Genomic DNA, 24690 nt, shown 5'->3' with positions numbered 1-24690 from the left:
ACCCTTACTGATCACTCATGGAGAGTCCTACTCTCTGTTGCGCAATTGAACCTCCTTCAGGATCTTTCCTCGGTCATCTCTGGTAATGTGAGGACGGAGCTCCTAAAACAGGAGGTGCAAGAGAAGCTGCGATTGGCCCAGCAGACAGCAGCTGGGCATCACAACCTGGGGCAGGACCATCTACTTTCGAGGTGGGTGAAATGCTGTTCAGATTGAGGTGGAGCACTTCAAGAGCAGTTCCCGAACCAGTAGAGAGTACCTCTACCTAAACGAAATGCTTATTCAGATTCTCCTCAAACTGGACTCGACGCGGGTGATCAGAATGTCATCAAGGCCGCTTGGAAGGGCGCCAACAGGCGCGTCTACGAGATCATTTTGGTGCTAGAGGCAAAAACCTGACTCAAGCATCGCTTGCCATCCCAACTGATTCCTCCAGGTTCTTCTCCTCGCCATGGGGCCGGCGAAGCCCCTGCGATTTGTAACATGGATGTCATTTTCCTAGAAGCTTTCGGAGTTTAAGACTTCAAATTTGAAATTTACAATTAAAATTTTAAATTTCGTCATTTCGTGGCCACGGAAGCGAAATTTATCGTTGTGGTTACCCTGCTCCGCTTTCCCACGCGAGCGGTGGATTTTTCTGGTTTTGGGGTTGACAAGTGAGGGAGAGGGGAGAAAAGGAAAACGTTTGCTGACGTCTCATATTTGGTATGGAAGATTTATTACTGAAAGTGTATTTGATATCTGTGCTCAATTCGGGAATTCCGGCAGAGATTGAGTCACCGCAGGAAATTATAAAAACGTTACTAGAAGGCGCTGAAACCGTGTGTCGTAATCCAGGTTCCTCAAGGGTCGACCTGAGAGCGAAGTGCGGACGTATTGTGGTATCTTCCTCTGGAATATATTTCGCAGTTTGCGATGGTTATATGGAACTATTTAGCAAACATTTAAAAGGGCAGGAAATTATAAAAACGTTACTAGAAGGCGCTGAAACCGTGTGTCGTAATCCAGGTTCCTCAAGGGTCGACCTGAGAGCGAAGTGCGGACGTATTGTGGTATCTTCCCCTGGAATATATTTCGCAGTTTGCGATGGTTATATGGAACTATTTAGCAAACATTTAAAAGGGATGCTCGAAGTTTGTGTGCGGGAAGATAGAGTTTGGGAAATCACGGCCAAGGAGGAAGTCGCTTCCAGCAAAGACATAATTGAAGATAAAGAAATTAAAATTAAAAAGAGGAAACGCATTTGAAGGAAGTAATGTGTCATATAAGGTTATTAAAATGAAAACGGGCAGTCCTAACGTTTTCAAATTTATAAAATCGTTCCGCTCCGAATGTATTCTATCGAGTTAAGCGGAAACGCCCAAAAAATAAATCGAACCACTTGCATATTTTATATTCTATGATATTATTATATTCATTTTCTCAATATTTATTACATTTAGTAAAAATTAAGGAGAACCTAGAAATCTTAAGCTACAAAAAATACTGTACATAACGCACGTGAAAACAAGACTAAAATCATACAATTGTGAACCTTTCTCTTTCTCTGTTAACATATATTTTGTCTAGTTCCTTGAAAAATGAGTCATATTCTTTCATAGCTAACAGACAATTCTATTGTTTATTGTAAATAACATTATATAAATATGTTGTGTATAATAGAGAAGAGATGAGATAACAATCAAGCTACGATTTATAGAATACAGAGATTTCAAATTATATAACTAACAGTTTGGTTGGTTGATAGCCTTGGTGACGGTGTTGGTGCCAAGGTGATGCAACGCCCAACATTGGATTGACTCACATTGTAACAGGGTCGGCGCCCAACGTGGGGTGACCCCTTACTCTCATCGTTACAGAGTTGGCGCCCAACATATAAGAAACGTGAAGTGCAATAGATAAGACCATCATAACTTTTGAGCAGCACACGAACATTGTATTGGTCTCGGCTGCCTTGCTTAACCCTACATTTGGTCTAGCATCAGGAACATACGCATCAGCACCCGAATAATTACATTACGAGCTAATTTTACTTAAAGCAAAGAATCTGCACATATTCACTTGCACCTGGAGTCATTTTTCTGACCGAAAGCCAAAGGCAGAACAAGAATCCAAGAGAACAAGCAAACATAACAAAAATTGATTCACAAGCGATGCTTGGCGTCGGTAATGTTATTTGAGGGGGTAATGCTAGGTGATGTTTTGATCGCGCTCGAAGAAGGTAATGTGACATTACACTTTAAGGTGATATCACTTTTATATTATTACAAATATCACCTACCAGATAGATATATAGATAGATCTGGCGGGGGGATGGACCGAAGCACAGCCCGGGGATCGCCCTCCCTGCACTGGAGAAGCTGCTAATAGGACCCCAAGCCAAGGTGGAACAGCATACGCCGAGGGCTGCGTGGCCAATGGGGAGTTTGATCTTTAGTATGCGAGCTTTAAATACCTTGGGCACCGTCAGTTTCAGATAAGACCCCTACCCTGGTGACCGGGCCAGCCAGGGTGGACATTCTCAAAAACGACGATAGAAGAAGAGGACGACTGGGTTTTTATTAAGCAAGAGGAACACCAGACAAACAGCCAAACTTTTCTACTCCGTATAAACGAAGAGTGCCTGGAGGCAATGGAAAAGGTAGACTATAAATTGGGAGTCAGGAACGCAAAGGTAAAAGTGTTCCGCTCTGCAAAACCGGACGACGACTAGTTCCAATCGGCGCCGCCAATGAGCTGTTGGAGGAGATGACGATCAACGATCCGACGGGGACTGACGAACCCCCTACGCAAGCAAATCATGCTGAGGATAACGCAGATAAATCTGCAGTTTTCAAAGTGCGCCTCGGCTAATCTGCTTGGCTTCCTCCTAGAGGCGGGGGCACAGAACGTGCTTGCATGCCTCACGACCGATCGGCTCCGCCAGAAGAACTACAACATCTGACGAAAACCATAGCAACATAGAAGGGCAACCTGTTGATAGGCTGCGACGCCAATGCAAGGCATACGCTTTGGGGCAGCTCGGAAATCAACGAGGGAGGTGAGCCATTCTTTGATTATATTATTACTTCAAACCTATCGGTGTGTAACAGGGGCAATACACCAACCATCCATTTCCTCAGCTCAGAAAACTGTGACGGTTGGGAGGAGGTCCTTGATGTCACCCTAATAACCGACAATGGGATTCTTAGGGTAGAGGACTGGAGAATGACTGACCAGCGATTTTCACTCTAGAGCTTGCCGCAGATATCTACAAACCCTTCAGAGACCTCAGGAGGATCGACTGGAGGAAGTTTGGTCAAGTAATTAAGAACAAACTCTCCGGTGCGCAAATTGGTAAGATTAGCACGACAGACGAATCGGAATCAAAGGTCGGGGCTCTGGAAAAGGCATTCAATGCCGCCTTTAAAGCCTCGTGTCCTACCAAGTATATCCAAAATACACTGCCATCGTGGTGGAATAAAGATTTCTCCAGCCTCAGGAAGTTGACCAGAGAAATCTCCAACATCTGGCAGCCATACAAGGACTGCCCGAGGAAGTATAAGTCGGCCATCAGGGCCAACAATCTTTCTGGGATTATTGTCAGCACATCGAAAGCACCAGTGAATCCGCGAGGGCCAGTAAGATTCTGTTCAGGAACATAAGAGCCGATCCTTTCTTAAAAAGTCGGAAGGCTTCTGGATGGAATCTTCTAGTGAAACCTTGGACCTGCTCGTTCAAATGCACTTTCTCGCCAGCGAGGAGGACTGTGAGTCAGAACTTTACTTTTGAGGGTTTGCGGCCAGCCCAGCTGTGCGAGACTACAAAATCGGTAATTACCGATGATAAGATCGGCTGGGCTATAAACAGCTTCTCCGCATATAAATCTCCAGGCCCAGATGGCATAATGCAAGTCATGCTACAGAAGCAGCAGAAAGGATTGTGGCTTTTTGAGATTTACCGGAGCTGCATCTCTTTAGGATACATACCACAGTCTTGGAGACGCCCACGAGTGGTTTTCATACCGAAAGCGGGCAGGCGCGGTAATGAGTCCACGAAGGACTTTCGACTAATCAGCCTGACCTCTTTCGTGCTGAAGACCCTAGAGCGTGTCCTGGACATCCATTTAAGGACGATTATGAAGAGAACGCCTTTCTCTAAGCCCCAGCATGCCTACCTCAAAGGAAAATCCACAGAAACCGCCCTCTACGAGGTAATTGACACTAGTACCAACGCCATCAAGGAAGCGTTGACCAGTATTGGATTGGAGGGGTATTTTACGCATTGAATTATATCCATGCTAAGTACCAGGATAATCCAGTTGGATCTGGGAGACAACCGCTTGACCAGAGCTGTGACAGCGACACGTCCCGGGGTGGCACCATCTCTCCGGTGCTCTGGTTAATAGTAATGGACGACATTTTACGAACATTGGACAGCAGCGGAGTGAAGGTGTGGCTTATGCCGACGACTTGGTGATATTAGTGTCAGGCATGTTTCTGTTCATTATGAGCGACATAAAGGAAGGAGCGTTGCGAAAGGTGTATCTGTGGGCCGCAAGATGCGGACTCGGCATAAACCCAACTCAAACGGAACTAACGCTATTCACCACGAAACCAAGGATACTTGAATTCTATCCACCACGGCTGAATGGTGTAATCCTGAATCCAAAGCTTATTTGGAGATTGAATATAGAACTGAGGGTTAAGAAGGCCTGTATGCCCTTTTATGCCTGCAAAAGAACCTTTGCAAAGAAATGGGGTTTCCGGCCGAGGACGGTTCTCTGGATGTACACCGCTGTAGTGCATCCGATCCTAACGTACTGCTCTGTTGTATGGTGGCAGGCTTTGAGCAAAAAATGCGAAAGGATGAAGCTTAATATGATTCAAAGAACCGCGTGTGCAGGTGCTACTGGAGCTCTGCAATTCTGCCGGCAGATGCTCTCAATGTACTCCTGCATCTCCTCCCCATAGACCTCCACATCAAATCTGTTGCAACGTGCAGTGCCTTTAGACTACGTGAGTCCGGATGCTGGGCAACGAAGTCCTACGACCACAGCAACATCCTAGACGAAGTACCTTTGGAAATCTGGGCATTCCCCACGGACTATGCCCCATGCAAGCTGAACTTCACGAGAAACTGTGCTGTGAAGTTTCCTACCAGGGCAAAGTGGAAGTGCGAGATTCGAGCCCCAAGCATAATATAGCCAATCTGACCGACAGCAAAGCAGCCATCAAGGCCTTGTACTCAGCGACGACATCTTCCAGGCTGGTGGGGCAGTGCAAAGACGCGCTGAGCAGGCTGACGCACTGACCAGGCGACGCTTTGCTCTCGGCAGCTCTTCAGTGAATACAGTCGGCGTTTCGCTGGCAGCTGTCAGGAGAGGAGTCTACTCGCACTACCTAGCTGCCGCGGGCCTTAGATGGCGAAGGCTTACGAGCTCTGCCAAGCCAAGGAGAATTTGGCCGCTTATAACATAGCCCGATCACGCGAGCTCCTATGCCAAACGCGTGCTGGAGTCAGGCTACGGACACTAGGTAAATCATTCCTTGGATAACTCAGAGAAATTTCTAGCTGCAGCGTGGGACAGCCGCTTTCTTCGTGAATGCTACGGGCTGGCTCTGAATATCCGAGCCGGCTAGACTGCTCTCTCATCTCATCTCATCTCATCAAAACTCCACGGAGCGGCCACTGATACCTACCAACCCCCTACCTACACATTTGTCCTCAATGAAATATGCTATTTCTGAATTTCCTAGACAATATGGATAAAAGATGAACTAACTTAACTTTTTAAATATTTGAAAAAATAGGCTGTACAAACACTTTTGTTCCTAACTGTATATACACTAGGAACTACGTCTAAATGGAAAGTCGTGGACCCTAATATATGCCTATACCTTAAGTGCCGAGCTTCCAGTATCCGACTTGTTTAGATTGGCTGACATGATTACGAACGATCTACTGCACCGATTTTCCTCAAATCTTGAGGGATTGTTCTACTATGCCCGTATCAGAATTATGAATTTTCGATAATATTTCAACCTTTTATTAACAACGTAATTTAAAAACAAAAATAGTCTCGATTCTAGTACAGGCGATAACGGCTACCTTACACTTATATTTTCATTTCGAATTTTCTTCGTTCGAGTTTCTAAACCTGAGATATTATGTCAGCCACTTAAAAATTGATTTTTTAGGTAACTATATCACCTCCATATTGGAGCCAAAAATAACAATTTTTCGTATACTTTGTTGTGTGAAAAGGAAATAATGTATAAATAAATCCTTCTCTAAAAAAATTTTAAGAGTCTGCTAAAAGATACCAGACGGGTTTGTTATACACAAAACCTTTATAAAAACGAACAAATTAACGTGATTTGAGAACTTGAAACGAAACTTTTTTCACGCAGAGTTGGAAGCCAACCGATTTTGGAAATCGCTCCTTGCATGCGAAGGATTGCATAGGCCATATATGTAAGTGTGTACATAGTATGTACTCCTAGGAAATTTCGTTACAACCGCTTCATCGGTTTTCGAGTAAAAATGGTGTGACAAACAAGTGGGCAAACGCATTGGACCGGTTTTGATGAGATTTTATTTTAAATAAAGCTTTGAAAGGAAAAAAATAATGCAGCTGCAATATAAACATAAAAATTGTTAAATAAGGGCACCGTGATCAAATTGACCAGCTAGCATTAGCCATTTTCCCCAAGTTGTTAAGTAGTTAATTCTGAGAAATCAACCTAGCACGGCCCCGACACCAATGAATTGGCTTGGCGATTATCAGCAGGCGTACGGAGTAGCCCTGTGCATTTTGCAGTACGTACACAAGCCGTTTGAAAACAATCGACTCGATTGTGAACAACGAACTCTGCGGAGCTTGTTCTGCACGTCGCACGGGCACGAGGCACTTCCTTGCAATAGAGCATCTCCCATTGCGAAGGAGACTATGAGCGCGTCCGTCCCAAGCCAACGGACCCAAGCTGCTGCAGAGACTGCCCTCCATGCATATCCTTCCTTGCAACGTAACGAAGCCGCTTTCCGAGAAAATCCTGTGCGAGCGGACCAAGCGGTCGGGACCTCGGTGCAGCCGGCGTTCGAAAACGCCGTGTACAGTCCGTTCCCGCGCCAACGGGCCGCGCCACGGACGCTCGGCCAGCGCGTCCGTCGACCGCCGCAGCCCAACGCGCCCCGCGTTCTCGCCGCTGCCTGCGAGTCGACTTCGAGCCCGAGTGCGACGAGAGTGTGCCGTATTGAGTTGTGTGAATCGCTGGCTCGAGGCCGTGTCTCCGTAGCTCGTTCGTTCTTTGCCTGTGCAGTGGAAGAAATATTCCTTGTGGCTTGTGTAATTTTTAGTGTCCGTTTTCACCGTAAAATTACTGCGAAAATTTCTTCAGGTGAGTAAAAACCCATCTTCTACGATCGATAACTGGACCGTTGTAGTATTTTATTTTGCCTGGTCCGCAGAAATTGGGGGCCATTTATTATATAAATTTTACGATTTCATCGACCCATTTTGGCGTGGGTTTCTTTCGCGTTTTCTTCGAACAATTTCTATGGCGCCTGGAAGCGGCCGCTTATTCGCGGAAAGGCGGCTGGTTTTCAGTGAGGAGGAATTGTTGGAGGAATCGCTAAATATACGAATCTTTTGGGGTGTTTCCGCGGTCCATCTGGCCCGCAATTACGCCTCGGCAATGTTTTCGTCATCACAAAATTGCCGTCTGTCGAAAAAATTTTCATACAAAAATGGCTTTGGGCAAGCATCACTTGAGTCCACTATGGAGGCGAAAATTCCAAGTCGGATTTCTCGCGCGGCCGGCGGCCAAATGGAAAACGGTCTTCTACGAAAATTCGGAAATAATTTTGCGGACATTTTGGCATACTCAGCTCGGGGCGCGTGGAAGAATTTTCCGAAAATCGGCCATTTCGCGCCAAAATGTCGCACGACTTGAATTGAATTTCCTTGGCTCGCACGGAGCAGAAGACATTTTGTTCCGAGTCGAGTCGGGACCGGTCGATAGGCCGGGAAGGGAACGCGCGGCGGAGGGGTGATGCGCTCGTACTTGGCCTACACGGCAGACCTGACGGAGCGACCGTTGTTGGATTGTTGCAAGTCGAGAAGACGTTGAGGTGCGTCGAGTAGAGGCGAACGTGAAGCGCGTATACTTACGGCGGTGGTGGCTTGTTCAGTTCTCGTACAAAGTGGACACGTTCGTTGTACTTTGCCTAGTGCTTTGAGTTGCCGCTTATACTGTTTCTGGCGCGTGTTTGACTGCTTAAAAATTGCCTTTACAGATTGTAAGTTGTTGTGAATGAAGTAATAAAATATATATAAATTCTAGAAATGTACATGCTGTAATCGCCCCTGCATTATCTGAGCTAGAGCACTTCATTTTAACTGGTAGCGTGTTTTACTTTAATACAAATCAGTCCTCAACATTTTCACTCGTGAAGGTACTATTTTGAAGTTGAACGTCGAATTATCAGGAAGACAAATCTTTGCGGTGTTAGATCTCGCCACAAAGACTTAGCTTGATTTGGATTTCGGAAAAGACAGTGTCCGTTGATTGAATGTTCCTTAGTTTAAAATCGTCTTTTACAAAAAAACAAGAATCTACACAGCAGCAAATGGGCTGAAAGTAATCACCCAGCGAACAAATTTGTGGTTCAGTACAAACGTTCTTTTTATTCCGTATATTGTTCCCGTAGTGCTACAAGTGTCAGCGTTAAGGTTAAGCGCATTGTTATTCCTGAGGAACTTTCTTGGTTCTGTTAATTCCGAGTTTGCTACTTGGCTTGATTTGATTCTATCTCCTTTCTCACACATGCAGTTATTCAATGAAAGCAAATATGCGTAAGGTATAGATTTTTAAGGTTTTGTATAAACAGAAAATCTTATTAAAATCGGTTTACTGTCTGTCCGTCACACGCATTTTTCTCGGAGACGGTTATAGCGATTGACACCAAATTTGGTAGAAAAGTGGGAACTATGAACGCTCACGCATACAGTGAGTTACAGTCTGTTATGTGGACTTTAAGGGGGGTCCCCATACATGCAAATAGGGGGTGTACAATTTTTTTTCACCAAATATAGTCATGTGGGTTATCAAATTAAAGGTCTCGGTTAGTACTTAGTCTTAGTTTTGACATTTGTTTGAAGGGGGGGGTTGAAAGTGATCATTTCTTTAAGGGGGGCCATTCTCCGAAACTATCCAACCGAAAAATCAGGAGGCCGCCACTATATGGTGCCTTCGCTCCGAAATACCTTCCATACCGATATCTGTTCAAATAAAGTTGATAATGGTATATTACTATAATTTTTAGTAATTCGCTGCAAAACCCCCCTTAAGTTCATTCTAGCACCACCACCAGCGCATTTTGCAGTGATTTAGGCTATAATTTAGAGCATGATCTTACCAAGTTTGGTGGAAATCGCACTATCACTAACGTTATAATACGTGCTTCTTTGAAAATTGAAGACTATGAATGTCAATATCACCCGAAAGTGGATACTCTATATTGAGAGTGCTACTACTAAGAAATACACAAAACCTTTCGTACCTGAAGCGTCCAGCTTCCGGTTTACTGACTTGAGGTTTAAGTATATTTTACATATACTTCCACATGTTCGATCAACACACTACTATCTTTCCTTGAAAATATTGTGAGGATGAACTTTACTGCCTGAATAAAACAAATGAATGTCGAGAAGGGTCCCTTCAAAATAATTGTAAATATATTATATTTCTGTTTGTGCTCCCTCGATCCTTTTAAATCAAAGTTACCTTGATGTGTTACGTGCAACCCAGAAAGTAACAGCTTTGAAAAGTCCAATTTAGTTTCCATAGAAAATTATGTTTCTAGAAGATTCAAGTGAAAACATAGTTTTTAATGCGCTTTTTTTAGTGGAGATTAGCTTCCGCGTTCATTTAGAGGAGGCTGCAAAAATTTAATTTATACGAATATAACATCAGGATGTTCCATTTTTGAAGAAATTTCAGAACATTTTCTTCATAATCCCACGCATAAAAACATTTTTTATTTGAAATCTTTATTGGATTCAAAAATCGAAATAAAATGTGTTATCACTTTCGACTTTTTTATCGATTTTGCTTGTTTATAGCAAGTGTGGGGGGGCTTCTTCTCATAAGAACAGGCAGATTACTTTTAATCCTAGCTCACGATATCCAAAATCATGCAGATATTTTTAAAAGAAAATTTTCTGTTATAATACATCCAAGCTTATAGTCTCTGCCTAAAGTATCCAAATGAAGTCATAGAGTTATAGGATATTTGCATTTAAACTTGTTAATGTCCTTCTCCATAGACATCGTTAGGATCTAGGGCAGAAAACTATAAAAAAATTGATATAGAACGAAATGACTAAGTGACAACCAAAAACAGGATATTATTATGTCAATAATTAAGTGCCTCGTTACAAATTTTAGGCAAGAAGTGACGTTGATATAATTATTGAACTAATATAAATTGTAGTAATGTTATGACGGAATAATATGCTAAATATATGTGTAGGCTTTGTCAAATTCGGAATTTCTCAAACCAATTCAGAATTCTCCAAAATACTTTCGAAAATTGCAGATTTTTGCAAGTCAATTTCAGATTTAAACTTTTCCATTTCAAATCTTTTAAAAGAAAAATGTTACTACAATGTCTTATACGAAATTTTTACCTCTGGATAAAAATGGAGCTGGAATTTTCTGAAAAAAAATCTGGGCCCCAACAATTTTCTTTCATTATTTGCTTTAATGAGCCTGTATGAGAATAAAATGGTGCAATGGCGTCCTCCAGGACGAGTAAATGTCTGAAAGTAATAGCAACGCCACAATTTAAGCTTAATATTTTGGAGGTCTTCTCGGTTATCAGGACATTAATGAGGTTCTACAGGAAACGGCGGAATTAATTGCAGTGGCAAGTACATGATTTTATATCTAGAGGTCTTGAAAAAAAATTGAAGATTGAGGGGATTAGATCTTTAGAACAAATAGAAGATTGATTAGCTGTTCAGATGTTTTTCAAAGATGGTATAGAACTTCATAGTGGAACACTGGAAAAAATTTGAAATGGAAATGGGAAAATCTGGTTCGACTTGGAAAAATCAAGTTTGGAAATTCAGAATCAGATCTATAAAACCTATATATGGTTTACAATCATTACGATCACACGCATTATTACAGCTGACGAGATATTGAGCCCTCCCGCGGAGGGAATCCTAAACATGAACTACGAAGCCGCTACCCTCTTGTTCACAAGCAAATACGAAACCCTTCCTAATAGATAATCAAAGTTCCAATTTTCGAATTATTGGCATTAATTTCAAAATGCTCCTTCGGGAAACACGGTGACATGTAATGAGAGTTTTTCTTCCAGTAAGAGTAGCCCTCATAGCTATGGTTTGGGGTTCAACGTAATCTATCGCTAGAGCACATTACACAAGTAGCTCCACATAACTCACTTAAGGAATTTGTCCGCTCATCGGGATATTGTGCAACTTTACTAGATAAAAATATTTACCGGGAAAAATGCAAATTAGACTTTTCTGAAGAAACGCGAATGGTAACCCTCTTGTTGGTAAATCCACCTCGCGCTCCAGCGATAGTACGAAATGGTGAACGGAGCTGACAACCGAAACGACAGCCGTCCTCACTTTCACGAACATTCCGCTGATTCCGTTCAACGTACGTTTGATGGGCGCGCAATCTGCTCCATCTGCTCCACTTTATGCGTCGGCCGTTGGGGGTGTTTGTGCGTCTAATTATTTCTCCCTTTCACCTTACCACATTCACCGAGTGTTTGAAAGCAGGAGGCAGGCGTGCAGAGCACGACGCGTATGCAGTAACAGGAAAGCGTGTTGAATTCATTCACAGAGAGAAATTCGAGGGGGTTGTGAGCACGGTGGCTGACGATGGCTTTTGGACTTGTACAATTTGGGGGATGCTTTTAGCCGTGGATTTGTAATGCGGGCGCAAAGCGTCCAATTCCCTTGTACCAATTTCGAGAGCTACAAGTTCGGCTGCGACGAACGCAAGTGCAGTGACTCACCACCTCACTCTATCTACTTGGACTGTTTATTATAATTAACCATTTTTTATGTATTTGTTTCTCGTGGCTCGAAGATTGAGAGCAACGCTGACTGGGCTGGAATGAAATAGCCAGGCTAATGATAAGAAATCAATAGGCGAGCAGCCGTTGATACGGCGATGAGCGATTTCATGACATTATCGCCTCACCGCAGAGATGGGCTTGGTTGTCACCCTACTTGGCTAGGCGAACGGGTCCGTTTGTAACGGTTTTTCTAGCAGGCACGGATGACGTTCAAATTTGGAGATGGATTACTTGATTGTCAGCAGAGTCTGAATGCGAATTAGAACAAGCTTTGTTTTCTGAACGAAATCAAAGCCGCCAATCTCATCATAGCTTTTCGTTGTTGGCTACCCGACTTTTGTGCACTACAAAGATATCAAGCTTTATATCAAGACAGAAAATTAAACTCATTACGGGTACTATCTAATAGTACATGGACGTTTTCAAGTTTTTGCTTGCGGTCCATTGGTTTGCGTAAGTTGAGTTGAAAGTCTTGATTGCCGACGGGGAGGGCCGTTCATTATTTAGGGCGGACCAACATTATGTATGTCCATACCGAAGCTATTTCCAGCCTTTTTAGGGTTTTGTGTGAAACAAAACTATTGGAGTAGATTTCGATACATTTGGAAACGACTGAAGCTATTGGCGCAAAAATTTGATGGAAACATGTAGTTTGTAATTTTCCTTATATCCAACAAGTGGCATCATTTTACGATGGGTTAGAGAGACGATTCCCCATACATGTGAAACGGATATTTTTTTACAGGATATGATCATGTGGAGTATGAAACGGTTCGACTAGTACTTTCCGATATTGGGTAAAAAGATAAGGGGGAGCGGGGACTCAAAATGTGTGCCCCGAAAAGTTTCGTTCTCTGAACCCATCCAATTGAAAAATCTGCCCAAATTCACAATGGAAATGTAGGGCTCAACATACATCCCATTCCAATCAGGCTAATTATTACAAAATTAACAAGAAAAAATACGGGAAAGTTCTTGAATTCATCCTAAAATTACAAAATATGGTCAGCAGGCAATGTGTCTAAGGTTTGTCAAGAGCAAAACCTTTTTACCATCGGTTTGCTTCTCGCACGGATTTTCTTCAGAAACGGTTACACCTATTGGCACGAAATGTGGTGGAAAGGTTGTGACTGTGAAACCCCCACGCATGCGGTAAATTATATTCGTGCACAACATTTCTTCATATATTTTCAAACTCTTATGTACATATTAAAGCCATTCTGCTCATCTTAGACAATCATTGCTTATACCGCGCACTAGCGCATATATATATGTAGACGTATCTAAATTGATCAAAAGCATCTCCGCGTTTCGTCTTTGCTCTGTGCACAAAAGCATATACTTACACATAAGTATGTTAATTGAATACTGCAAACTCCATTGATACAAATATATGTCTGTTCAAATGACAGATATTGATATATAAATACCTAAAAAGCCAAAAAAGCAGAGCTAAGGTGTTCCCTTGTGAATCACCATCACCAACGGCGCAACAACCGGTATCCGGTCTAGGCCTGCCTTAATAAGGAATTCCAGACATACCGGTTTTGCGCCGAGGTCCACCAATTCGATATCCCTAAAAGCTGTCTGGCGTCCTGGCCCACGCCATCGCTCCATCTTAGGCAGGGTCTGCCTCGTCTTCTTTTCCTACCATAGATATTGCCCTTATAGACTTTCCGGGTGGGATCATCTTCATCCATACGGATTAAGTGATCCGCCCACCGTAACCTATTGAGCCGGATTTTATCCACAACTGGACGGTCATGGTATCGCTCATAGATTTCGTCATTGTGAAGGCTACGGAATCGTCCATCCTCATGTAGGGGGCCAAAAATTCTTTGGAGGATTCTTCTCTCGAACGCGGCCAAGAGTTCGCAATTTTTCTTGCTAAGAACCCAAGTTTGCGAGGAATACATGAGGACTGGCAAGATCATAGTCTTGTACAGTAAGAGCTTTGACCCTATGGTGAGACGTTTCGAGCGGAACAGTCTTTGTAAGCTGAAATAGGCTCTATTGGCTGACAACCACCGTGTGCGGATTTCATCATCGTAGTTGTTATCGGTTGTGCTTTTCGACCCTAGATAGGAGAAATTGTCAACGGTCTCAAAGTTGTATTCTCCTATCCTTATTCTTGTTCGTGTTTGTGTTTGACCAGTGCGGTTTGATGTTGTTGGTTGATTCGTCTTCGGTGCTGACGTTGCCACCATATATTTTGCCTTGCCTTCATTGATGTGCAGCCCAAGATCTCGCGCCGCCTGCTCGATCTGGATGAAGGCAGTTTGTACGTCTCGGGTGGTTCTTCCCATGATGTCGATATCGTCAGCATAGGCCAGTAGTTGGGTGGACTTGAAGAGGATCGTACCTCTTGCATTCACCTCAGCATCACGGATCACTTTCTCGAGGGCCAGGTTAAAGAGGACGCATGATAGCGCATCCCCTTGTCGTAGACCGTTGTTGATATCGAATGGTCTTGAGAGTGATCCTGCTGCTTTTATCTGGCCTCGCACATTGGTCAGGGTCAGCCTAGTCAGTCTTATTAATTTCGTCGGGATACCGAATTCCCTCATGGCCGTGTACAGTTTTACCCTGGTTATGCTATCATAGGCGGCTTTAAAGTCGATGAACAGATGGTGCAACTGTTGTCCATATTCCAACAGTTTTTCCATCGCCTGCCGCAGAGAGAAAATCTGATCTGTTGCTGATTTGCCTGGAGTGAAGCCTCTTTGGTATGGGCCAATGATGTTCTGGGCGTATGGGGCTATCCGGCCTAGGAAGATAGCGGAGAATATCGTATAGATGGTACTCAGCAACGTGATACCTCTATAATTGCTGCACTGTGTGATATCTCCCTTTTTATGTATGAGACAGATTATGCCTCGTTGCCAATCGTCAGGCATTGATTCGCTGTCCCATACGTTGAGCACAAGTTGATGAACCACTAGGTGTAACTGGTCGCCTCCATATTTAACCAATTCGGCTGTAATTCCATCGGCTCCTGGCGACTTATGATTTTTTAGCCGATGAATTGCACGGACTGGAGTGACCTCCAACTCGCCGATGTTCTGGTTGTTCAGTAGCTCATCAAAGTACTCAACCCATCGCTCTAATATGCCCATTCTGTCGGAAATCAGATTTCCCGCTTTGTTTCGGCAGGATGAGCATCGAGGTGTATAAGGCTTCATCCTGCTGACTTGTTGGTAAAACTTCCGCGCCTGGTGCGGTTGCTCCCTGTACTTTTCTAGTTCACAGACTTGTTGGTTCTCCCAGGCTTCCTTTTTCCGTCTGTGAAGTCGCTTCTCCGCTCGACGGAGTTCGTGATAAGTCTCTGCGCGTGCCCGCGTTCTTTGAGAATGCAACATTACTCGGTATGCGGCATTCTTCCGTTCCGTAGCTAGCTTACATTCATCGTCAAACCAACCGTTCCGACTCCTTTTGCGGTTGGGGCCAAGTATATTTGTGGCCGTGAATGGTACCCTATTTTTTCACTTATACTGATGTCAAATTTTGTACTCCTAGGATGAGCTTAAAGGGGTTTCCGGGTAAATTTCTAATATGTGGTAATATGCTATTATGACCTTCATTTAAGAAGATATATGAAATGTACTTCGAGGCCTAAATTTCATATGATGCATTATTGTGATTTTTTCAGATTTTTCGATTCGATAGATCCTGAGGACGAGACCTATTTCACTTTTTGGGGCACATATTTTAGCCCACACTTCCCTATATTCCTCCCAATATCAAAATCAGAAACAGTTTGGAAAAATTCTAATTGATTCCTTTCATTTCATACCCCACACGGCCACCGCTCGCACTTCAGGTATAAAAGTTTTGTATTCATCTTATGTGAGAAGCTTCTACGTACATTTTTCCATCCCTATATAGCAACAAATCCAGGATATTCCTTCCTATTTTTACAAGACAGAAATTATCCTCACTATAAACGAACTGTCCATATAGCTGAGTTAGAGTACAAGGCTGTTGTGCGGAAATGACCATGATTTGACGTCGGATATCAATCGACTCAGCTATGAGTAACTCAGGCAAATGAGGGGAGTAATCTCGGGCGAGCGAAATTTTGACCACATTGCCTCCTATAGGGAGGGAATTGTAATCCTGTAGTGTCCCGTTACGGTCTTGAATGAAGTGCTCTAACACACTTCAAGGGTCCGATCCAATCGGATTGTTGCGCAAGCGGTTATTATTACTAAACAAACTACCTATTACCGAATACTGTATATATACTGCACATATATAACTTGATCATACCCATATTCCCGACTTACTTCGTGCACAAAAGCATACATAGTACGTATATTGAATACCGTTGCTTTATTGCACGAATCTAGCTGAATTAGATACTACCCACAAACTTCCTTAGCACGTATATATACCTACATACACACATATGTCTGTCTGGAGTAATTGATACTGATAAACAAATGACTGAAAAACTAAAGCAAACGCAAAGGATTTTGCACTCCCCTCTTCATATAAGCTCACTTCGTTATGGTATTGACGAATTGATATGTGATGATGACGTCATTCACCTCTATAGCTTTGCTAATAATAATGTGATTTTCACGTTTACCGCGTTAAGCGTTGATTCCAGTCAAATTGTCCTCAGCCTCATGCCTTTCTTAGCTACGCATAATTTTGTTGACCTCATCGTAACTTCAATTTATACTGGAGTAGTTTAGTTCGAAAATGTTTTTCAATGCACACAAATATTAGGAAGCTCTGTTCACAAAAATATTAAAAGGTCTATTAGGCCGTGCCCTTCGAGAAGCCAAGGCATCTACGGGCCATAGGTATAAAAAAACAACTTTTTAAAAGTTCTACATTGATGTTATCACTTAAAATTCATCGCAACAAAATGGCTTTTGTTAGTATTTATTTATCTTGTACAAGGGGATTATTACTGCCTTTTTATGCCAGTAGTCCACTTGTTGCTGATTATGTAGCAGTTTTGCCTGACAAATAATCATTTCGATTGGTGATGTCACTCCAAGAAAAATTAGAATTGTTCCTGGCGTATTGCAATCAGATGCCAAATCGATATATGTGTATAATGTCCCACTCAAATATGTTAACAATTTCCGATTGCAGATTGTCCTTGAGCACTTCTAATACAAACAAAGATGACTGAGAAGCCAAAGCGCCCACTATCCGCATACATGCTGTGGCTCAACGAAAGCCGTGAACAGATCAAGAAAGAGAATCCTGGCATCAAAGTGACAGAGATCGCGAAAAAGGGTGGCGAATTATGGCGTGGAATGAAGGATAAATCTGTAAGACACGGGAGGTTCCACTCTCACATGTTTGCATTTAACAGTTTTTCTCGTTTTCTAGGAATGGGAAGCAAAAGCCGCAAAAATGAAGGAAGAATACACAAAAGCCGTGAAAGAGTACGAAGCGAATGGTGGAACCGATATTGGCGCAAACAAGAAACGATCAAAGCAATCGAAGAAGCCCGCCAAGAAGTCAAAGAAAAAAGATGAGTCGGAAGATGAATCTGGCGGCGATGAAAGTGATTAAATTACAAATAAGGCTCTTGTATTTTAGCGGGATTTGTCATTTCCGTTTTTCTAAATGTACACAGCAAGTAACGTTTATCTTTGATTTTAATAAGTAAAATTGTCTATTCATAGATAGTTTTATGAATTCGAAAGAGAAAACAAACAAAATCGACAAAATAAGAAAAATACTTTAGTTGTCTATTATTTAGTTTAATTTGTGAACAAAGTTTCAAAGAAAATATTAAACAAGCCCAATTTTTGTAAGTTACAAAAATTTTTAAGGAATAAGAGTAACAAAACAAAACCGAAGTAGAACGTTTTTTTATTTCGCTGTATGATATATGAATGGTAAACAAAGGACGGATAATTACACTTTTCATTCTTAAGCAGATTTTTAGTTAATTACTCACTTCTTATTTCACTTAGCAAGTAGCTCAGTTTTAATGCAAAATAAGTCTGCACTCGGTATTTTAACGTTTTGATATAATATTAAAACATGTAAAGAAGGCGAGCAATGTTCTAGGAAAAGTCTGACCTCTGTCGTAAGCGAATTGGTGTGAAGAATGCTAGTGAAGTTATTGACATTCCTGGAGCGTTCAAAAAACTGAAAATGCAAAATTTGTGTTCTAAACGGTAAAGAAGCAGAAAGACTAAATATGTATTGCCAATTTATAATTCTATTGTTACTTAAACAATGGATTTGTCTGATTCCGCGCGGCGATTGGCGGTGGAGTGATCCTGGTTGAGAAATAATCGAGACCAGTTGTTGGTGGAGTCGCCACCGTTTGTCATGGCCACTTCAAATCGCTGCGTTGCATCACATAGATCTGTTTATGTCGTATAATTTCTTGGTGTTGAGTGCTGAGCATCCTTTGTCATTTGTAAATTATACATATTGTATTGTATGACCATCTAGTTTTAAATATAGAACCGTTTGAAAAAAAAACATCTTTCAATAATTAATTCTGTGCTATTGCTTTGGAACTTCCAGATGCCATCTGAATCCATCGGCTGCATTAGATTGTTTCCTCATCCAGTTCTTCAGCTAGGCTTTACCTATTTAATGGAACAAAGTTAGGAAGCAGGTGTGGTCGGTTGTTATTCAAGGCAACAATTCAGCCAAATGGTACTATCAAGGAACGAGCAATTCAACGTTGGCGGAAATTTAGGTTCGGCGATGGAAATTTTACAAGTGAGTCGCGTCAGCTTTGTGTTTATGAGGTGGGGGAGAGGCAGTCTCTGAGCACTCGGATCCTTGTAGTCCATCGTATCCAGTTCCCCCGTCTAATGGAATATCTCGTTTTTGTTTATGTATCGCAGGATTCCCGTTATTGGATGTGATGCTATCCGCTGGAACACATAAGCACGAAGAATTTGATGTTTGATGCGGCGGGACAGTCACATAGAAAATGTTCTTCACTTACTCATTACAGGATGGGCACGTAACATCTCTTGAAGAATGCCCGCAATACTCCTTCCAGAGTTCTGCTTTTCAGCAGGTTTTGATAGAAGTTTGGTATGTTTAGCAGCAGTACTCTGAAACCTGCCATTATGGGAACTGGGAAGATTTTTGATAGCAGCATTAGCGAATGCTACTGTCATCCCAATGTTGTTTCCGGCCTGGACATTAAGAAAATTGAACCCTATTTTGCTATCACATCCGAAATTCTATTTCGCTCTACGCCACAATGACCGGGTACCCAGAGTAGTTCTACCGTATTGACTCGAGAAACAATTCAATCGGTTTCTACATTCCTAGTTGGCTAGTTTATAGCGAAAACTTTTTTGTTTTTCCTTAACCTACCTACACTACGCATGCAAAAGCGAACATCGCTGATAGCCAATGGTAGAAACATATTCAGATTACTACTTGAGTCCCCATGTTGAGGCAAAGGTCCGCCTACACAACCCGTAAGTTGTGAGAGCTCGCTTCACCTTTACCTCTATTTGTTTGTTCCAAAGAAACGTGTCTAGAATAACTCCTAGGTATTTCGTTCATTCGGGCAGTTGTACCGTCGTTTGGTTGATTTTCTAAACCTTTGCAGTCTCGGTTCCATCATGGAATCGTTTTAACAATTTAGTCTCGGTAAATAGAACAAGCCTCTTCAAAGCAGTAGAGGGTGACATAAGAAACAAAAGTTAAATAACTCCCATATGTGTTCTCCACCGGGGGATGTGGCACCCTCTCGGGATGAATTTTTTTTAAATAACCGGAGAAACCGATTAAGTTGTCAATTCTAAGTAAAAACTGTTTTGTGAAAATTTTTCGTATAAGTAGCAGTTTTCGAGTTATTCATATTCAAACATGCCGTTTTTCATCATAAAAATGCATGTTTTTAAATGATTTTTCCCAAATAACTCGAAAACTATGCGTTTCATGAAATAATAATCCGGAACATAAACAAAGCATATTTAACAACAAAAAGAATAAACCTATTTAGTTTTTCGTAGGTGCAATATGGACTAAGTTATAACTCGTCAAAAGTAAATCCGTAATAGCTAAACAAGAAATTTATACTTTCCAGGTCAAATAACGCTAAACCGGCAACATTCTAGTAAAAATTGAGCTGGAACTTTTTTGAAGTGCTTGAGGAAACCTTAAAAATGAGATATGATAGAAGTCAGTGGGATAAATAATAACGCAGTTATAATCAAAAAGACGTAATTATCTGAATTTTCGATATCAAAATCAGAACAGGTTTTCTCATATAAGTTGAAACTAAACCGAATTCCTTGAGAATCTACTGTATCTAAACCCTCGCAATAAATTCTGAAAATTTATTAGATTTGAAGATCGGAGTTTTACGCTACGCGACGATTTTTGCGGTTATTCCGCCGTCCCGTCCTTTGTTCTTATGCCACCCTCTACTCCCACTTCAACTTTCATGTCAATATGTCTTGATTGAATGAATTTGTAGGTTGAAGGCTACTGGCTCAACAAATATGCTGAGTGTTCGCATCATAACCTATTAAAGGTTCAAGCCCATTTGATTTTGCCTACACTACCAGATCTCTTCGTTCTTGTGTCGGCGGAGGAATCAAAGGGTAAGAAAGCAGAGATAACTATGACGTTTCTACTCTTGCAATTAATTTGGAATTGTAAGTTGACCGCAAGTAGGTCGTGGGAACAGAATTGTTTCGACCTGGTTGCTTCTAACAATTTGACATCAGGACGCGGATTCTCGGTCTTGAGAATCTCTCATCGGAGGAGGTCCTAATCGCCTTTCCTGATCCAATACTACGGATTTGGTTACATCGAACCCATGGCTCTTGTACCAGAAATATATAAGGATAGTCCTACCATCTTGACGGCCTTGCCAGATGATAGAAAAAGGCTGCAACTTAATTTGACTAACCTTCACGTTTTAGACTTAAGTGTAGTCTAATGTGGAGTCAAACAGTGGACTGTAGGATAAATTGATTCGGAATACAGCCTTCTGAGAGCAACCTATTTTCCTCTGGGATTGACATGGGCCTACCCAGAAACCACGCACCTCGTCTACCAAGACCTGCACAAGGTGCACTCCGCACACAAATTGGCCCATTAGGTGGATTCAAATCTCCGCAACATTCAGAGCCAGAAGACTGCACCTAAGAAGGGAGAAGTTGGAAGGTCAAGTAGTGGAGCCAGTCAGCATTGGTTTACTGCGAAGACCGCAACCAACAAAATGTCCCTAAACCCCGGGCTCAGGAAAGGGGAAATCCCGGGGCGGTCAGGAAGGAAGGAGGCAGGAGCCGCTAGCTTGGCTAATGCGATAAAGAGCAAGAAATAATCGTGAAGAGCACGAAATAATTGATGACCTCATCGTCATGGAGATGTGTATACCGGCATAGACTCCCTGCGCGACGGAGGGCACGGCGGAGACGGAAGTGCCGACATTTGTTGGGGATGATACACCAAGGGCACAGATGGCGACGGTTTAAAAAGCCGCAGCGATTGAGACAGGGAAACTTCGACGCCTCCATATCATTCAAAACATGGATCTCCACACGCGGTTATGATGAATTTTTAGAAGCGAGGAGAAGGGCAAAGGCAAACTCCTCATGGTAGGTTAGACGATCTATCCCTGGAAGCAATTAAATTTAACTGCCTCATCAATTACAGATTTGGTAGTATACTTGTGCACGTGCGCAGGAAGAGAAAAAGGGAGGATACTTCGGAAGACACATTGGGTGGAAATCCTACCGAGGTCCTCGACGGAATCACGGAGACCATAGAGGCTGAAATGGCATGACTGGGCAGGCTCGGCTGCAATGCCAGCGTCCAGCATGAGTGCAAGTGATATTGGCTTTTGTATATGAAGTAAAGAGGAAATCTTCAGATGCGTACCATCAATCTTACATATGGTGCTTCCATATACATATGTATATATGTAGGATGTTCATAATGATTATATCCAATATGTGCATACATATGTATAGTTTGGAGTTTGGGAAGGAATGTTCTGAATTTTTGGATATTTATATACGAATGGAAAAACGTACATTGAAAATTCCTAACATAAGACTAAAAGAAAACCTTTTATACCTGGAGCGTTTGTATTATTTTAAAAATAAGATGTTTTTGGTATTGATTTAAAAAATAAAGTGTTTTTTGTTATAGAAATATATTTTTCTTCTTAAAAATGATTTAGTAGTATAAGTGCCTACGATGGATTTCTGATGAGTAGAACTAATGGGAGTGATTAAAGGACAGCTGACTTTTGCATAAAATGTTTTTTCTTTGTTGAGTAAAGATGCACTTTCTACGATTTTAAACCCTTCGGTACTAAGATACCACTCGACACCGATTGCATTATTCGAAGTAGCTGAAATGTTTGAGGATTAAATGCACGAGCTATTAAAATTATGGGAGTTTTAAGTCCAGCTGTTGGCACCACTTCTATTTTTTCTCAAAGTGTAGGTGTCGATGCAGCTCTGCTGGAGAGTCCTCATTCTATTATACTTCTTGCCAGTTGGTAACTGCTTTCTTCCACTGTGTAAACACGAAGGCTTCTCCGCCCGGTCTTTGTTTCTGGTTGCCAGTAAGTGTACGGATTTTAGGTGAGTAACCGATGATTTTCTGAGCATTCCGGCCTGTTATGGACCTGCTACCAGGATAAACAAGAGGAAAATCATGGCGGAGTATTCCTACTATGCAGAATGCCCACCTATACTCCTTTTAGTGATAGATGTGGCATTTCAAAACGTCCACTTTCATCTGGACTGGAAACCAATACGCTATGCAACTGATTTGCAACTGGGCTAATTCAGAGGAAGTTTCTACATATCTAGAAAACATCAAACTCCGCCACTACAATTTACTTAGTAAGGACTCGAATTGCTTTACAACAATCATCTTTATCATGTATCGGCAATCTTCACCAATAGCCGATTCGGAAAGCGAGATTCTGCACTTTTCCATATTTCCCCGATATTTACAACAATAATGGCTTTGAAGCTGTAACCACTAAAGGTGCACGAAACGCCACCTTAGTATGTAATCTGTTATCACGTCGTTTCGAAAAAAGTATATTACAATGTGATACCCTGACTATACATATGATGGTGATATAACATCACCAATATCAAATATTAACACTCGGCAGCCATCTAGAAAACCAAAAAAGGACTATTTTTTGCTATAATACCCAAACAATTTTTTTTATTTTCTCTATATTATTATTATTATTATCTTCAAAGCATAAGGCGTACGACAGCGCGAAATGAAGAACGAATGAACGTTTATTACAAGAGAAAAACCAAAAGATCTCATAGAAGATGCTAAATAGTGCATACAATGATTTTCACATGCAAAAAAACCGTTAATCATAATTTTTGCGAACGGGCATACTTCACTTAGAATTTATCTTTTCTCGATATAAGTGAAAGTTTGTCTATCTTGTATAAAATCCAAATCATCTTTTTATTCCAAAACCAGCCAAGAAAAGAAAATCGCAACCAATAGTCGATATCGGCACTCGACAATCGCCTTGGCCTTATACATATTAACCAGCAGCCGACATTCATAAACAAGCATTACAAATCAATAATTTAAAGCCAATTATTTGCATCCCCATATTCAGATGGACCCAAAATTATTTTCTATCCCAAAATCATCCCAAAGCCAACCCAAAGGGAGCCAGAAAAGCAGCCAATCACAACTATGGTATAATAGTTTCGCAAGTTTTTGGCCCTGTGGTTGGGGTTTAAGAATGCGCTCAAAGTCGTCCCTGCTTGTCGTGAGAGGTGACTTAAAGGGATAGAAAATCATGGGCTAGCAACCTGCCCATTTTCAAACTGTATCGCTACCGAAAAGGCAACAACGCCTCGAATAGGGGCTGACCTCACGCCGAAGACTTTAAGCTATCGAAAACTGACTATGATTGATTTCTGGAATGTGCGCACGCTCTTCGACAAAATGATCACTTCCTTCACCTGGGACCCCGTTTCTGAAAGCCTTCTGACTAAAAGATTCCAGTCCAGATTAAAGAGCATCACAACTATAAATGTTATGCACCAACGAAGATTTCTGATATAGTGGAGAAGAATGCTTCTATGAGCAATTACACGCAGTTCAGGGCAGGCTTCCTAAAAGTGATATTGTGATCGCGATGGGTGAAATAAATGCCAAGGTGGGCTCTGACAACACCTTGCTCGGATATGGTCTTGGCGACTGTAACGATAATGGTGTGAGTTTCGCGGATTTCTGCAACTTCAACTGCCACGTCATTGGTGGCACATTCTTCGAGCACAGAGCCTGCTATAGGGTCAGTTGAGGTTCAACTGACCGCTGCCGTATGGGCAATCAGACCGATCACTTCGCAATTAGCAGTCGATTTAGGAGTTGTATTCTAGATGTACGTAACAAGAGAGGTACTCATATCGGGTGCTATGCAGGTTGTCGACCACGTCCGGAAGGGGCGTCATGTAGTCGAATTCATGTAGTTCTATGAATATAATCGTATGTATAATTTTGAATTTCTTTTTATTTATATGGAAACCATTCGAAATTGTTTGTAGAATCATGTCACATCGCCTAATAAGATATTTATCAACTCCAGAAATAGTAGCGGATTCTTCAAAA

At 41.9% G+C, this 24690-nt stretch overlaps 1 protein-coding gene across 2 annotated transcripts; it reads left to right on the top strand.

Moving 5' to 3' along the window:
- The first annotated feature begins 6881 nt into the window (after positions 1–6881).
- LOC119654588 (high mobility group protein Z-like) lies at positions 6882–18272 on the top strand. Of its 2 annotated transcripts, XM_038060048.1 has the most exons (3): positions 7206–7379; positions 17215–17396; positions 17458–18272. In XM_038060048.1, the coding sequence occupies exons 2-3, from the start codon at positions 17247–17249 to the stop codon at positions 17641–17643; spliced, it is 336 nt and encodes a 111-aa protein (XP_037915976.1). In that variant the 5' UTR covers positions 7206–7379; positions 17215–17246; the 3' UTR covers positions 17644–18272. The 2 variants fall into 2 exon arrangements, with proteins under 2 accessions (XP_037915975.1, XP_037915976.1); XM_038060047.1 differs by lacking the exon at positions 17458–18272 and having other exon boundaries at positions 6882–7379; positions 17215–17241.
- Positions 18273–24690: the final 6418 nt, after the last annotated feature.

The sequence above is a fragment of the Hermetia illucens genome, chromosome 4 (assembly GCF_905115235.1).
Source record: "Hermetia illucens chromosome 4, iHerIll2.2.curated.20191125, whole genome shotgun sequence".
Taxonomy (NCBI): Eukaryota; Metazoa; Arthropoda; class Insecta; order Diptera; family Stratiomyidae; genus Hermetia; species Hermetia illucens.
Note: the sequence above shows the minus strand (reverse complement) of the source record. Positions and strands in the feature narration are given on the sequence as shown.

What these genes read in the sequence shown, in the direction of transcription:
- LOC119654588 (XM_038060047.1), top strand. Translation starts at nt 6,932, where the DNA reads ATGAGCGCGTCCGTCCCAAGCCAACGGACCCAAGCTGCTGCAGAGACT.